General features: G+C 37.3%; 1 protein-coding gene across 9 annotated transcripts in view; it reads left to right on the top strand.

Annotated features, from left to right (window-relative positions):
- WASF3 (WASP family member 3) overlaps positions 1-17,282 on the top strand; it is a 74,850-nt gene that overhangs the window by 52,002 nt on the left and 5,566 nt on the right. For 8 of the 9 annotated variants that reach the window (XM_055802844.1, XM_055802848.1, XM_055802841.1 and 5 more), the window contains 4 exons: positions 1,556-1,690; positions 5,783-5,936; positions 8,050-8,167; positions 14,347-14,522. In XM_055802844.1, the coding sequence (XP_055658819.1) occupies positions 1,556-1,690; positions 5,783-5,936; positions 8,050-8,167; positions 14,347-14,522 (583 nt within the window). Of the gene's footprint in view, positions 1-1,555; positions 1,691-5,782; positions 5,937-8,049; positions 8,168-14,346; positions 14,523-16,259; positions 16,427-17,282 lie in introns of all 9 variants that reach the window. The other variant, XM_055802850.1, reaches the window with a different exon arrangement.

Below are 17,282 nucleotides of genomic sequence, written 5' to 3'. Positions count from 1 at the left end.
TGATTAACAAACAGTGCTTTCAGGTATTGGTTAGTGGTACTAGTGTTCTCCTCCTCGCCCCTGAGTAAATGATTAAAGAAAGGAAAAGCCTCTGTCGACTTCCTAAGTTGGGCTATTTTTTATTTTGAATTATGGTCTGTAGGTGTTCACAGGATGGCATCTTGATTGGGATTTTCATTTTTCTGTACTTTTCTTTGTAAAATATTAAGGTTGATTATAGGACCTAACTTCATATGTCAACAATTGCTGCTCTTTTGGGAGTTACTGTTGCTTAAGTGGTTACCACATATTCCATATTGTTCCAACTGTTAGACAAAGTTTCACTTTCCCTGTCCTCTCCATTTCTGCTCTTCAGACTTGTCTTGATATAGGACATAACAAAATGGGTTTAATTCAGAAGTTGGGTTTTAAAATGTATTTTTGTTTAACAAACATTGTTAAATGCAGGAGGCAGGATTTTCCTTTTTGCACGGAGAACTGATGGAGTGTGGATGTCTTGAGAGGGGTGTTGGCTGCAGAAATTGTGGAGGGGAGATCTTAAATGAAGCTGCAGTATCTGGGTAGGAGGGACTGAGACATAAGTAGGTGCTGTCAGTTGAGTGAACAGGAGTAATGATTTTGAGTGGAATCTGAAATTTGTTGCTGAAGTTCTGGGGTAGGATAAGTGTTAAATTGGGAATTCTGATCCGGAGTGGTTGAGAGGTTCATACCGAGGCAGAAAGGAAAGCCGAGCTGGATGAGGATGCCTAGTACTTTGGGAGGTGGGGGATCTAGGAAAGGAATGGGCACGCTCAAGGCTCCGTGGACCAAGAGGGGATTGAGTTTATCACGTGGCACTCCTGTCCACTGTAGCACTTTCAGCCTGCAGATCTGAACTGGACTATCCACTCTTACAGTGGTTAAGGAAACATGGCAGCTGAAAGGGATGCTGAAAAGGTTGTAGGCTGCTCTTAGGTGGTATATGAAGTCCAGGCTGGCCATGGGTAAATGCTGTCTTTCCTCTACGAATGTTCGCTGTATGAATATGGCTGTCACTGCAGTCATTGGAGAGTAAGTGGGCTGCCTTGCATGAGGATTCTGGTTTTTATCTGTTTCATTCTGCCTTCCATTTTGGTGTAGGCTTGTGCTTATGCTCATAATTAAATCTTAATGGCTGTGAATTGTAAGGTTTTAGACTGAAGGATTTACATCAGAAGCTTTTATAGACAGCAGTAACTTTGGGCCTTTTATTTTCATCACAGAGGCAGGTTTTAATGATCAGTTATATGTCAGTTGGCAGTGGTTCTGCTACATAAGGATTAAAATTTGGAAGTCTCACTGTTTTTTTTAAGTTGAAGGCTAACCAGAATGTCCAGGAGAACAGACTTCAGGCAGCATTTTTGGTATATTTTGAGACTTGTAGAATCTGTTGCCCAAAACTTTGCTGAATGACAAGTTGTGCTGTTACAATCCTACAGCTACTGTGTTTTATTATAACTTCATAATATTGAAGCCATTTGTCTTATGTTTTATAAGCCTTTAGCAAAGGGATTTCCCTGTCTATTTTCTTACACAGGCAAACATGCTGAAGACATATTTGGTGAATTGTTTAATGAGGCCAACAGCTTCTACATCAGAGCAAATTCCCTTCAAGACAGAATCGATCGCCTTGCTGTCAAAGTTACCCAGCTGGATTCAACAGTAGAAGAGGGTAGGTAATTGCATGAAAGCGTTGAGCCAGAAGTGATGTTGACAAAACCACAGTATTTAATTACACAACAATCTCTGTCTTTTCAAAGTAATCCTGAACCAGTATTTGATCTTGGTTTTTTCAGTATGGCAAGCTGGGAAAAATTGTGTTAGCAGAGTGAGAAAAAATATTCTCAAGTCATAGAACTGTCCTCATTTTTTACTTAGTGTTGCTTCAAGCAGCCTGTATAGTAATGGAGCCATTAAGCTGCCTTTTTCACAGGGGAAAAGATTAGTTTCTAGGCATAATAAATCAGAAGTCAGTAAATCTAGACCTTACTGGAAATAAGTCAGAATATTGGAAAAAGTTTGAGACAGTAGATCTACTTACTTATTTCAGTGTAGGGTGGTCACGAACTGTATTAGTCTGTTCTGCAGTCATCTGAGATCTTACAATACTCTTTATCACTGTGAGACACTTCGTGTTTACATCAAGTAAGTGAAATTCTCTTGGGGGTTCTAGTCATTAGAAACAGCATTTCCTTTAAAATGCTGTTACATCCTCAATTGCTTATGTATTTGGTCATTCACTTCATAAAGGCACAGTAAAAACAAAGGATTTAAGTAAAATCACTGCCTTGTTCAAAAGCGATTATTTGGGTAAGTAAAATACATGTTTCTGTCTCGTTCTAAAAGCTGTAATGTGCATGTTTGCTTCCATGTTCAGTTACATGTCTGAGCCAGTCACTGCCTGTACTCCCTGTTTAGGTGATTCCTGACTTTCAGAAAATGTAAAAGCTTGTTACATCAGGACAATAGTGTAATATTTACTCAGTAGTTAATACTACTTGTGATATATTTAAATAGCAGTATTTATATTGTATTTAATATTTATATTTTTATAGTTATATATATTTAATACTACTAATGCCAATATTAAATATTACTGTTGATATTCAATAGTGTAATATTTAGCCTTCTATTTTTAGCTTGTTACTATCCAAAAACTATTACATCTGATTTTTTTCTGGTTTTTAAACATGTCAACAGGTAGTGTGTCGCAGTTGATACTAGCACCTTTCTTTTGCTGTCTTAGAGGTCAAGAGCTATATGGGGTCACTGTTCAGCTTCGTTTTTGAGGCATGTTGTAGTGGTAATATGAGCAAACTAGATGATATTCATACATTGTACTTGCTCAGTGCTGAAGGTGGATGATGTCAATCCTCATGACTTTCAAGTCCAACATTTTTGAAAAAGCAGTCCTCATCAGAGGCTTTTGCTTTTGTTTCTTCTTTTTTTTTTTTAACGTCTCATTTGTATTATGCAATACCTCCTGGCCAGTTTCCATACTTTGGAGAGTATTTAAAAGCAGCCTGTTGGAAGGGGAAACTAGTGTATGGACTGAGAATTTAATTAGTTTTTATTTTAAATTGACAGCAGTTACTACTCTTGCATTGCTAGTAGTCTTTCACATTAGTAAGCTATATATATACAAACTGCTGTCACTTTAGTGTCAGTAGGAAATTTTACTAGCTGTTCTGCTGTAAAAGTTGAAGTCTTTATAATTCATTATACTGTCACACTAAATATATTTCTGGGTAGCTTAGACATTTAAGTAAACTGCTAATTTTTAGGCTGATTTTTTAAAAAAAACACCTTTGGGTTTAATTGTATCAGTGATTTCTTACACTCTTAGATATAACTAATATACAGTTTAGATACTTAAAAAGTATTTTTATATATACCTAATATTACAGTTGAAAAAAAACCTTTAAAATAGTTCAGGTTAAATTTCCAAAGGCATATAAGTAACTTACACTAAAAAGCTCCAGAAAAATGGGATTTGAGCTCTTTTGAATGTCTTTCTTCAAACAAGAATGTAACAATTCAGATGTATGCATCTGAAAAAACTGCCTGAAATACCTTACTGGTTTACTTTTATAAGCAGGTTTAAGTAGAAAGTAGTTTCTCAAAAATTATGTTTTGATATTTCAGATGACATAGGTGGGAGAATGATGTTTTGGAATTAAATGTTCTATTTCTAATATTTTGCTGCTTGAAAAGCTGCAGAAGAATCTAAGTGGTCTTGGGGTGAGAGGCAAGACCTCAGCACAGGCAGCAAAAATAGTTGGGTAGAAAAGTCGGAGTGGGATACAGTTTCCATTGTGACAAAGGATAACAGTGTACCTTACAGGGTCTCTATCAGAATTCATGCCTTTCTGGTTTTTTTGCAGGTCATTGATATGTTATTTTTTTGCCCAGTATTGTTCAGTTATCATATGAAATTCTCAGTTTGTTCTTGAGACTTGATAAATTAGATAAATGGGCAAGAAATTAGGTGGAATGTCAATGTGTATAAAAAGAAAACAAGCCAGTGCATTTTGTTTGCACTACTCTACAGCTTACACCATTGTAAAACAGTTGGATTGGTTCAAGAAATGGTTAGTGCCATTGCAAACAAACCGGTGAGGACTTCAGTGCTCTGTTCAATTGCAGACAAAACCTTGTATTTCAGTTTGCCTGAGGATGGAAGATAATGTGGAGAGGTTACTACCACTTTTAAATTGTGATTGGCATTATCTGAATCTTTTTAGCAATGGTCCCTCCAACATGGGAAAATTAGGCTCTCCTTTCATTAAGGATGAAAGAAAGTCTTGCTACAAGTGTCAGGAACAATTAAAAGCAACTTAAACCTTTTATCTGGCGCAAAAAAAAAAATAAAGAAGGGCCTGGTATTGTTTCCCTCAGAATTGTGAACATGAAAAGATAAAATGGAAGTATGTTACTGGACTGTATAAAGAAGGTAGTATTTCTCTCTAGAGAGATGAAGAATATTTAAGATCAAGGGATCTTAAATTATATGGAAAGATTTTTGAGGTGAACTATAGTAAAAGGTATGGAACTCTTTCACAGGAAATTGGGGAGGACATAATTTAATTAAACTTAGAATGAGGTTGAATGTATATGGATACCATATGAAATTATAAAATGTGCTGTGTGAGAGAAATACCAGACGTTGTGTTTCAGGCTTGAAGCCAGTCTTTCTGCTATTGGAAGTCCAGGTTAAACCTCATTAAAATGGGAGATTATTGAACATCTACATGTGGCAGGATCCTTGCATCATCTTCCAAGACACAGTCCATGGTTGCATTATTTTAAGTGAAGTTCTGGACCAAATGAGACTTAGAAGTGCTGGGTCCTGTACCTGGGTCACACCAGCCCCAGGCAGCGCTACAGGCTGGGGCAGGGGGCTGGGAACTGCCCGGTGGGAAAGGGCCTGGGGGTGCTGGCTGACAGCCGGCTGGGCATGAGCCCCCAGTGTGCCCAGGTGGCCAAGGGGCCAGCAGCGTCCTGGCTGGTGTCAGAAACAGTGTGGCCAGCAGGGCCAGGGCAGTGACCGCCCCCTGGACTGGGCACTGGTGAGGCCGCACCTCGAACCCTGGGTTCAGTGTCGGGCCCCTCGCTGCAGGAGGGACGTCGAGGGGCTGGAGCGTGTCCAGGGAAGGGCAGCGGGGCTGGGGAAGGGGCTGGGGCACAAGTCTGATGAGGAGCAGCTGAGGGAGCTGGGGGTGTTCAGCCTGGAGAGGAGGAGGCTGAGGGGAGACCTTATCGCTCTCTACAGCTGCCTGAAGGGAGGGGGTAGGCAGGTGGGGTCGGTCCCTTCTTCCAAGTAACAAGTGACAGGATAAGAGGAAACGGCCTCAAGTTGCACCAGGGGAAGTTTAGAGTTTAGATTGGATATTAGGAAAAATTTCTTCACAGAAAGGCTTCTCAAGCACTGGAACAGGCTGCCCAGGGAGGTGGAATCACCATCCCTGGAGGCGTTTAAAGGACAGTGCAGATGTGATGCTTAGTGACATGGCTTAGTGGTGACTTGGCAGTGCTGGGTTAACAGTCGGACTTGATGGTCTTAAAGGTCTTTTCTAACCTAAATGATTCTATGATTCTGTTTCTCATTTATTATGGTATTTCTTACGAGCTTTGCACTTAAATATCATGATTATCTACTGAAGGAAAATTCTTCAGTTTTCCTCCTGTATTTTGCTGAAAATGAACTTCGTTTATCCACTTATGTTAATTTCAGACCTGTAAAATATATTTTTGTTTCTAACAGTATCATTACAGGATATCAACATGAAAAAAGCATTCAAAAGCTCAACTATTCAAGATCAGCAGGTAGTTTCAAAGAACAGCATTCCTAACCCAGTGGCGGATATTTATAATCAGAGTGACAAACCACCACCTCTGAATATTCTTTCACCTTATAGGTATGGAAATACTCATTGTTTATGTTCTTGTACTTTGCCCTGTATCTCCTAGTTGTATGCAGAGACTAATTACGTTAGGAGGGAAAAACTGTATTCTTTGTCGAGATTTGTTTTTTTCAGGGACTGCCCTGTTCATGGAAACAGAAATTGCTGGTATCATACTTAAAAGTTATAAGCTGCACCTGACAAAAATCATCATATTTCAGAATAAGTGTCATATAGCAGCACAGGATCAGAGAGTGAGGGCCACTGATTATGTGAAAAGTTAAAAGAAAATTAATAATATTCTAAACTGCTTGCTTTGTTTACCCAGAAAGCTGGATTTGTTGCTTTTACCTTTCCTCTATTCTCTCTCATACCCCCAACATACACATGTGCGCACACACAATCTTTACCTTTTCTTTTCCTTGTTACTTACTGGTGAATTAGAGAGTAGCAAGCAGGACTTTGTCTCCTGTTTTCTTTAAGTTTATTGTTGCTCATGAAATGAGTGTAATTTGTCCATCTGAAGAGTTGTGGATAGCATGTTTTTACTGTGCCCTTCAATTTTTGAGAGGTGTTAGGCTGTGAGGTGTCTGTGTAAAGCAGGCACTCAATCTGCAGTAGATTATTTGATCCTTTTTTCAGAATGACATAGCAGAGGATTTTCAGTGTATTTTATTTTAAGAGCTTTTACTTGGAAAGTAAAATTGTTAGATTTGTAGCTGAAGGACATGTTTTTGTGCTGCTGCTACAGACAATGGTGGTGTTTGTTTATAGGCATCCAGCTAGTAAGAGTTGTTATTGATCAGCTGTTCTGGGGAGCTCTGTCCTAATATGTATCTGGATGACATTGTCAGTGACCTTTATTGTTATTCCTGTTTTATTAGGGATACTTTAGTGAAATTTACGTAAATTATATTTTCTGCTAAGTCCTTTACACCTGCTGAATCATAATTACTTGTATTTGCCTTGGACAAAACTTAAATGAATTTCAAATTGTAGTCCGACCAAAGCCAGAGGGGTGGAAGAGTGGCCCCAGTACCACCTTCAGCAGGTTAGACATTTGTAGCAAGGAGATCTAGCACACAAAAAGTAAGAATGTTACGGCTGTATGACCAAATAGTATACAAGATCTGCTGTCTGTACCCTGCTGCAGTGGTTGTAAAGTTTCTGCGTGCTGGATCTCCATTGCTTTTGATCTTGCTGGTAGAAATCAATGCTCAGCTGCCATCAGAATTTGCTCAGGAAGAAATTAGGACCCACAGCTGAAAGTTTGACTCTGAAGGACACCAGTTTAGCAAGCTAGATTGGGATCACTGCTGTCTGGACCGTGCCAGCTGCCCTGCCATATTGACTCCCCCTACACCTATTGCTTTCCAGGAATTTAGGATATTAGAAGATTCCCTATACCCAGGTCATGGGGTCAAATTAGGATTTGATAGCATACTTTTTTTTTTTTTTTTTTTTTTTTTTTTTTTTTTTTTTTTTGTGGCTGTTCAGTCTGGGTGTCCCTGGCTCCTGCTGCCAGTTGGAGCTGGCAAGCCCAGATGAACTCTGTCTCAAATCCTCCTAGAATAGTCTGGTAGGATTCAACCTTTCAGTTGCCACCCCTTTCCTAGCGTTTCCCCTAGTTAGAAGATTCCCACTGAGAATAGCAGCTGTCTTGTGCTTCCTCTCATAAGGGCGAAGGTACTCAGACCTGTCTGGATTGAGCCAAGTACTCCTTTTCCCGTTCTTTTGAGACAGTTGAGTTCCATTCTTAAGCTCTTCTTTCCCCTATACATCCTGTCTTGTCACTGATCTTCTTGCAGCACCAGCAAATTTCACTCTGGTGAGCAGGCTGGTGCAGGAGCCCAGTCAGCTCCTGCTAAGGGCTGCTGAGGCACAGCCTGGGAGCATGCCATCCCGCCAAAAAAGGGCTGGGGATTCCACCCTTTTCCCCTAAAATTCTTGGCATGAATCAAACCAATAGTAAGCTGTAACTACCAAGAGTGGCATTTAATGCATTTGGCAAACAGTCATCCTGTAATGCAAAAGAAGGTGAAGCTTGGGTGATGATCAAAGGTGAGTTTTGTTGGTTTGAAAAATACTAATTCGTATTTTCTTAGCTTTTCTTCTACTGTATTTCCAGGGATGATAAGAAGGATGGATTGAAGTTCTATACTGATCCTTCATATTTTTTTGATCTTTGGAAAGAAAAAATGTTACAAGATACTGAAGATAAGCGAAAAGAAAAGAGGAGACAAAAGGTAAAAGCAGAAGCATAATAACAAATGTATGTATTATAATTTTGTATATGGTTGTCCAGGCATAAAAACTTCTAGGTCATACTTTGTGTGCATGAAAAGACTGTTCCTCTCTATGTGGCTGTAGGTTCAGTTGGTTTAGTTTTAATAGTTCATGTGATCTATGTAAAAAAGTTGGAAAATTATATTTTAGGAGTACTGTAGTTACCTTCCAAGATACTTTTTTGTTTGTTTGTTTTTGTTTTTTTTGTTATCCTTTGCCAGTATCTGCTTATTAGTACTCAGCAAAATGGCCCTGTTATGCTTTAGAAAAAGGCACTGTGATTGGGTAGGGGTGAGGGGGCAAGCGGAGGCGCAATTTGAATTATGGTTTCCTTTGTTTTCATAGTTCTTTATCCAGCAGCATCATCTCCTGTAGGAAAACATAAGCTTATCCAAAAATTTGTTGGATATTTTAATTTCCTGATAGTGACTCTTTCCTATACCTGTTAAAGTTAGTAAGATGGTAACACACAGCAAAATTATTCTGGGGTTCAGCAACAAGAAAAGGTGGATTGTAGGAGTAATATTCTTTCCTCTTTTTCCAACAAAAAAAAGGGTTTTTCATAGCAAAGTGTTTTCAGTCCTGGAATATCTTAGCGGTTTGATCCAAGTTCTGTATTCTGATGCAATCAAGATTTTCTTAATGGATTTTAGTTTTGAATGAAGAAATCAGTAGCTACTTCTGCAGTTTCTTTGCAGTGACTTTTTTATCAGATCTGAGGACTTAAAGATTTTTTTTTAAGATAATTCTGAAAAATAAAAAGTGAAGAAGGGAAGTTTGAAGGAACGACTGCCTATCTTATCTGGCAGAAGGTGCCCTTTTATATAGGTTCAGTGAGAGATAAGGGATTTAAAATAAAAGGAATCCAGATGATGCACAGACTGCTCAGAGAAAATGGAAGCTACTTAGTTTTCAGTACACATACACACATACATACAAAAATGTGTGTATACCTTTGTCATATATATTAGCAGGTATCATAATATATCAGCATATATAAACATGTATTATACACATGTATGTACGTCTAATACGTGAATATACATGCTAATGTATATTTGTGTATATACATTATGTGTATAATGCATGTGTATATGCATGCCGATATATATGGCACCTGCTTAGAAATCGAGTTTTAGGGTGTGACTGGGAAGCTTTACTATTCTGCTTTTATAAAATTCTGTTAATTCCTTGTTCCTGTTGCTAGGCAAAACTTTCTGACTACAGCATTTTTAAACGTGAAGACTTGGTTTAACTAAAACATTTTGTGAATCCATGATTTTAAGAGTTCTGGAAGAAATAAATTGGGTCTTCCCGTTAGGAGTATGAATCAAAAATGTTTTCTGTTTTGACAGGTATTTCAGTATTGAAATACTAAATAGAGTTGGAAAAGCTGAGTAGATGTTTTCACTAGAAGTTACTGTCTAAAGTAAAGTATTGGAAAATATTCACCTGGTTATTTGTATAATAGTATATAAATGTATATGCAAGGTTATAATCCCACTATATTCTCTATATGGTAAGTCACAAAGCTGATTAAAAGATTGGAAATAGTTAAAGCAGCTTTCATTGTCTAGTTTAGCTGCTTTTTCTAGATTTTGTTTGGTATTTCTCTTTGAAAAAATATATAGGGATAACTGCCCCCTTTGGGTTTTTTTCTCTCACCTTTTTCCTTCAAATTTAGATCTTTTCACGAGAGGGGGATAAAAAGAAACTATCAACTACTACTATTTTTATAATATTCTGATTTAATATTAAAAAGGAAAAAATACAAGAGCTTTAAAAAATTTTAACAATATTGCATGAAAATTCTTTGATATATTTTTACAGAACCACTATATATATAAACTTGCTTTTAGATTATATTTTAAGCAACACATCTCACTTATTTCCATCCATGGTGTATTTTTTGTAATTTTAATTGTCTTATTACAGTCTACACACCAGATGTAAAATATGCTCAGTTCCAGTCATGCAGGATTATAGGCACACATCACAGAAATACCCCTTGATAAATTCTACCTGAAGTGCTATTTGATTAAATATATAACAAGACCTACTAAGAAAAAAGCTGCATAGATTTGAATTTGCATGGATAGGTGTCACTTGACAGGAAGAAATCTGGTTTTTAGCTTTCTAGAAGCTGGTGTGCAAATGAGCTTTTTATCTTCTGAAACCTGTAGAGAGCTGTAGGGTTTGGGTGAGATGTCTTTCAGGCACCATTCATTCCACAGGTTGCTGAAGTCAGTTATTTTCTTTTCTTCTTGTCCTTACGATAACAGTGACCAGGAATGAATGAATCCAGAGCATCTATTAATTTGAAATCTACTAAGTGAAAATTCCTTGTGCAATTTGTACTCTACAGAAGCACAAAATATGAATGTTGTTGAGAAACATTGCAGGTGAAATAGATGTGTATTGTTCAGTAAATTATAAACTAGACATGCAAATGCAGTCCGACTCAGCTGACCAAATGTTTTTAGTCTCAATTTTTCAGGTGGTCAGTGAAGCCTGAGAGTACTCCTTGCACTAGAGAATCAGTTTTCCAGTACTGTTTTGGTAATTTGCCTTAAATGCTTGAGCTGTTGCAGCAGAAGGTTTGTCAGAACTTTCATTTTCCTGCCTTCAAATATCATACTTATTTATTGTTTCTGTATTCACTTTAACTGAAGAAGTCTAACAGAGGCTTTCTCTGATCTGGCTCTTTCAGGTGAACTTTTTCCTCTGAAGAAAACTGTAATTTTAAATCTTTTAAGTTTAAAATCTGTGGTGTAGTCTCTGTGGTTTTTTCACTGTCAGATTCTCAGTAGATCTAGATCAGTGCCTAGGAGTTCAATTAAATTAGTTTTGACTTTTGCATGTATTTGTAATGTTCTGAATGGAATGACTATAGTAGACCAGTTGTTAGCCATTGCTTAACCCAAGGTAGGTTGTTTAACTTTGCTTTTTATTGTTCCCCATTTTTTCTGAGGAATGAGTAATGAGTAGTTATTTAAAGTAGTAGAAGTCTTTAAATTTGGAGGGCTTGTATTTCAAAAATCATTCCTGATGACTTGTGATTGATAGAATCTTGGAAATCTGTGAAGTTGGGAAAACACTCTAGGCTCTTGCTTCCAGATTTTTTTGAAAGTATTGCAAATACTCACTGAAGCTACCTTGTTACTAGCTCTAATTCTTTATTGAGAGACCTGAAGTATCATTTGCTAACTCTTGATGCGAATATCAAACTTAACCCTTTTCGAGGGCTCTAATATGTTTGTTGTGTTTGCTGAAATAATTTCCTGCCAACAGCTGAACCATGTATGTGTTTTCTACCTTAACCTACAGTATCCACTTGTCTGCCACAGCTTCTATTACACTTGGTTAAAGGAAGTAACTCTTCTTATTATTAACTTTTGTAAGAAATATTTCTAACTATAGTTATTTTGAAAGGCTTCCACTCCCCTAGAACTGTCATTGCCCTAGGTAATAAAACTAGAGCTGTCACCATTGTTTGTCAAGGTAGTTAAAGTATTACTGGAACAACTTAAACCTACTCTATTAGAGGTATATGTAGTCAGAGGTGTATATATAGTTTTGTCAGCTGCTAGTAATTGGCCTGCCTCACTGATTTGGAAGGAGTTAAATGTTTTATAGATGTATTTGTATGTTTAGTCCAAAAATTAATTCCAGTAGGATTTAGTATTGTTCGAGTAAAAGGTTTCCAGCATACTCACACATTAACACGCTTACAGATGCTGGTTTGGAACAACCTGTCCAACTGAAATCTGATCCAATAAAAGCAGAGTTAGCTTTGTGGGGTTTTTTTGTTTGTTTGTTTACACATGTATATGTATTTACCTTTTTTATAAAAAATACAGTAATCTCTTTGGAACCAAACTTTTAAATAGGTGATTATATGTAAGCAGCCATGTAAGCACTCCTGGTTGTACAGGAGTTGTATCAAAATGATTGTCTTTCAAGCAGCATCATACGTTGCTCAAAAGGTGGCTATTTACTTTATCTAGAAACTTGAAAGAAATGCAGAGTTGTGACCCTTAGAGGATGGAGTTACTATTCTGTGAAGACTAAAGCATATTTTCAGTTAAAAGGCTTACTTGTCCTTTCCTCTCAAATCTGTCAGGATTTAGTAACAAAATCTTAATAAATGAAACAGAATAAAAGTCAGAAGTTAAAATAAATTATATTTTGAAGCAATCAAATGAAAAAGACAAATATAAACCCTTTTAACAGGCATATACACAGGCTGCCCAGAGAGGCTATGGAGTCTCCTCTGGAGACATTCAAAACCCACCTGGATGCAACTCTGTGCAACCAGCTCTAGGTGAACCTGCTTTAGCTGGGGGGGGGGGGGGGGGGAACCCCTTCCAACCTGACCATTCTGTGATATTTAACCATTGCAGTTAGCAAAACTTCATGCATTTAAAATAAAGCATGACTCAATCTGTCTCCCTTCTGCTCCAATTCCTGTATTGGGAAACTTTGATGTGAAGAAGAGATACTAAAGGAGAAACGAAACCCTTGCATAACCTGGATAAAAAAGGGTGTGATTTAAAAAAGTTTGGGGAGGAAGGTGATTTTATAGGGAGCAATTAAGAACCAAAGTGATGATCTTTACTTAACATGAATCAGATAAAAATCTCACTGCAGGGGCCAGGAATGAGCAAGTGTTGTCAGAACATTTGGATGCTGAACTTCAAAAAGACGTTTCCTCTGTCATTCTTAATGTTAGCAGGTGCAGGTTAGCAGGTCCCTCATATGGACATGCATGAACAAGCAAGAGATCCAAAACAAGGGCAAGCAAGCCATTTGATAGTTTTCTGTTGGTTGCATAATGCCAAATACATTATTTCAGAATTACTTACTTGGTGGTGATTGACAGTTGCCATAAAATACCTATGCTCATCTGTGAAGTACTCCCCCCACCCCTTTTGGCAAGACTGCCTTTCCAGCTATTATCCCTTACTTTGAAGGTAGAGAATCCACCATAAAATGTTTGCCTATCAGCATTTTACGAAACTCTTCCCTAAATATAATCGAATATGACTGCATTCTCAGAATATCGGTATCATTGCTTCTTGAGAAACTATTTTTCTAGCAGCTAAAAGCCCATTAGCAATATAATAGATAAAACGTTTAACCTAGTTATGAATTAGCATTCTAAGATGCCAGCCAGCTCTAAAGCTGATTAAAAAAAAAATCCAACACCTTCGTAGGTGTTGAGAAAAGGAGTAGCACATAAATACCCTTCTCAGTTTGGAATGAGAAAACGTGTAATATAAAAGTGAAGCACCGATATGGTTTTTATATTCATACTGAGTAGTCAGAACTAGGTTAGGACAACATTTCAGAGGTGTGAAAGTATTCAGTCCCACTATTAGAAGATCTTACTGATAGCTAAACACTGATACTGAGCCTGAAATTATATAGAAAGATAGAAAAAACTAAATGGAATGATCTGTCATGAAGCTATCAAGCTATAATATATTAGTGGCCTGAATATTGCTGACACATTGCAGAGAGGATTAGTGTCATTCATTTTTATATAAGGTAACGGGAAACAATGATGAGGAAAAACTAGGAGGAATTTTGGTAGTTAATCACACGTAAGAAGGGAGAGGAGGTTTAAAACAAACAGAAAATAATTTCACATATGCTATGAAATAGGAAAGTGTTTTCCTTTTCCATACTTCCCTAAGGCCTCAGGTGATTGTGACCCTAACAAATAACCAAAATAACCCTGAGCATATTTAACATACTCTCGTAAGATTGATTTTCAGGAGAAGGAAATTACAGGTGCTTCGGGGTGGTCTAGATAAATGACATACAATGTCAGAAGAAGTTAAACTTAAGCTTTTTAAATCGGTCACATTTCCATATTGGGAAAAACAGTAGGTTGGCAGCACAATAGCATGTGCATCCTAAAGAATGGCAAAGCAGCAGTCTTGCTTAGAACTCACAGGTTCATAGAGTAAGGAGATACTCTCATTTTCGGTGCAGAGAAATTTTATGGACTTGCTGGCTTTATCTGTAAATCTGGTCTTATTTTCATGCACTCTTAACTGCATTTTAACCAGCTTTTTTTCCTTTCCTTTTTTTTCTCTCTTTGCATGCTTTATTTCTTTTGTTTGAACATTAGGAGCAAAAGCGTATAGATGGCACCACCCGTGAGGTGAAAAAGGTTAGAAAAGCCAGGAACAGACGCCAGGAGTGGAATATGATGGCATATGACAAAGAGCTTAGACCTGACAACAGGTTGTCTCAAAGTGTGTACCATGGAGCATCTTCCGAGGGATCACTGTCCCCAGATACTAGGTCTGTTTACAGCAAAGCTGTTTGTTATACCACAGTTGTATGTTCAGAACTACTACGTAGAACTAGGTGTTTTTACAGGTTGGGAATAGTTAGAATAGACAAAACGTACAATGCACATTTTAAAGTTCTTCTCAAAGTCATTTTAAAGCATAAATAACATAAAATTCTGTAATGATTTTTTTCTTTCTCAGCTTCAGATGGGCATTTTGTCATCATAATGTTACGCACTATAGTGAAATAAGTCTTTGCTGCATGCTTTATATTTGATCATGAGTAGTTGTAGTCACAAAAGCATTTAAGTCTGTGTCTGCCAGATGATGTTGGTACCTGTTTCTTCCTGTCTAGTTTGTCACGTTACACTGCTGAGAGTTTAATAAGTACTTTTCTTTAATCTACTCAGTTGAACATACTTTTGCTTTTAACAGAATGCTTTAATGGGGGAATAGTTCAGCTTTATTGGTGTAAAATTTGTCTACAAAGCAAGCTACAAAACCAGATGCAACGTTATTGCTTGAAATAGCAGGGATCTCTGCTCAGGGCACACAGCAGAATTCATCTTTGTTGACTGAGACTCCCTTTGAGCTCAGTGGGGTTTACCTAATCCTGGTGTGCACAGAAGTTTTTTCACTAAGCTGGTCTCACTAGAGGATTTTCCCACTTTATTTCCTTGGTCTGTCATCGTTAATTGCTAACAGTAATATTAGGAATCAATAGAATCTACTGGAAAAAGTGTGTGACAATTTAGTGTTTAAATTGTTGAATGGCTATTTTGAGGAAGTAGCCACCGCTGAAAAAGTGTGGCTCTTTAGTCCACTGTAATTGAAACAAAAAAATTAAATTGCAGCTGTTGTTTAAATAATATATTCAGACCCACTCTCTCTAAGATCCTTTAATGACCGATTTTTTTTTTCAGTTTCTAATGCAAAACACTGACTCCTGTTAGTCTTGATGAAATATTGCAGACTGACAAAACTTTCCATAGGTTGACATGGTAAAATTACATTGATGTTCAACTGTCAAGTGCAGGACGTGGATTTTTTTCATCATGAGTTCCGTTTCACGTATTTTAAGTCTTTTTCTACCCTTAATACCTTGCTTCCAGGATTCCTGAGTCTAAATAATTGAAGTGATTATTTTTTTTTTTTATCTCCCAGCAATGTCAGCATGTTGTATTTGGATGTTTGCAAATACCCATAATATTTGCAACCTGTAGAATTTTTTAAGCAGAAATTGTAGGATGCGTTATTATATTCGATATAGATGTTGTGGTATGGCTTGTCTTGTACTTATATAAGCTTTTCAAATTTTATGATGTATAGAGAACTATAAATTTCAGTGAATCAAATATCAGTGACTGAGTCCTGAAATCTGTGTTTCACATGCATGAAGGATTAATTTTGTGAGTGGTGGTGAGATGGAGAAGAAAGGCTTTCTATTTTTATCTTAGGGTAGTCTTAGCTGTAGGAACTAAGCTACAGAAAAGACCCATACATGTAGAAGTAAGTACTGGTTTCAGAGCCATTTTTATGCTGACAGCTACTGTACGATCAGTGTTTTATCTATAAGGTCCCAAAAAAGTGCATTTGGCTATATTGTGATTCTTTTTTAATGCTAAAGTGAAAAAAAGGCTCATGTTTCTTCTAGCTTGCTAATTGTAAAACTTACGCATTAAACGTTAACATTCAGGTGTCCAGACTGGCAATTTACAATCTATTTGTTATACTTATTGTGCTTCAGAGAGAGAAACACAAGCTGAATCCAAACAGAAACCAGCAAATTAATGTGAGAAAAGTGAGAACAAGAAAAGAAGAGTGGGAGAGAAGGAAAATGGGTATTGAGTTCATGAGTGACGCAAAGAAAATGGAACAGGCAGGAAGCATGAAAGAGGACAAAATGCCCAAAGGGTTTGTCATTTTGTTTTACTCAAAGCCCTGGCTTTTTGTTGCTTACCTTGCTTCCAGTCTTACAGATAAGTGCATCAGTTTACTGTGTTCACTAAAAGCCAGGCTGCACGATTGTTCATTACTAAACCAACTATTTGCAGTAATGGGATGAAGAGATTCTTTTGCTCCCTCTCTTGGGCTTATTTGACAGAGCATCCTAGACTTTGTATCTTTATGAACTCTCTGCTCAACTAATATTTACATTTCCCAGTTTCTCTAAGCCTTTCCAGCAAAATTAATTGTGCAAACACAATAAAAAGCATTTTCTAACTTTTGAAATTGGTTTTCTTTGCTTTGGTAAAATATATTCTTCTGCATAATTGTGAGTGCTTGCAGTATCACTTTCCTTTTTCTACTGCCGTTGTTAACTTAAGGCAGGCCTGGTAAGTATTACGATTTCAAACAATGGACTGTCAAAATCATTGACAAAACCAATATGCCACTTTGTGGCTACTGAAGAACTCTAAAATCTGGAGAAAGCTCTAAATGTTTCTTTGCCTTTTTAAAAGTCTGCAGTATAGAAGGACATGCTGCATGCAGCTAGTGTGCTGAAATATTGAAAACATTCAATTGCAGTCCTTGTATGCTGACCTGTCAGACTAATTTATTTTCAAGTCATGTTAAACTGAACTGTGATTTTTTTTTGTTGTTGTTGCATTTGCTCTTGTGCTTTCTGTGGACTTACAAGGGAATGGTGCTTGATAATCAGGGAGTCCTGTTGCAAGAAAAATAGTTCTGATTGCATTCTTCCTAGCTTTTCTTGTGAGCTATTTAGATAATGCCCGGTTACACTCACATAATCTGTTCTGCATCCATT

Source organism: Falco peregrinus, chromosome 4 (assembly GCF_023634155.1).
Source record: "Falco peregrinus isolate bFalPer1 chromosome 4, bFalPer1.pri, whole genome shotgun sequence".
NCBI lineage: Eukaryota > Metazoa > Chordata > Aves > Falconiformes > Falconidae > Falco > Falco peregrinus.
Note: the sequence above shows the minus strand (reverse complement) of the source record. Positions and strands in the feature narration are given on the sequence as shown.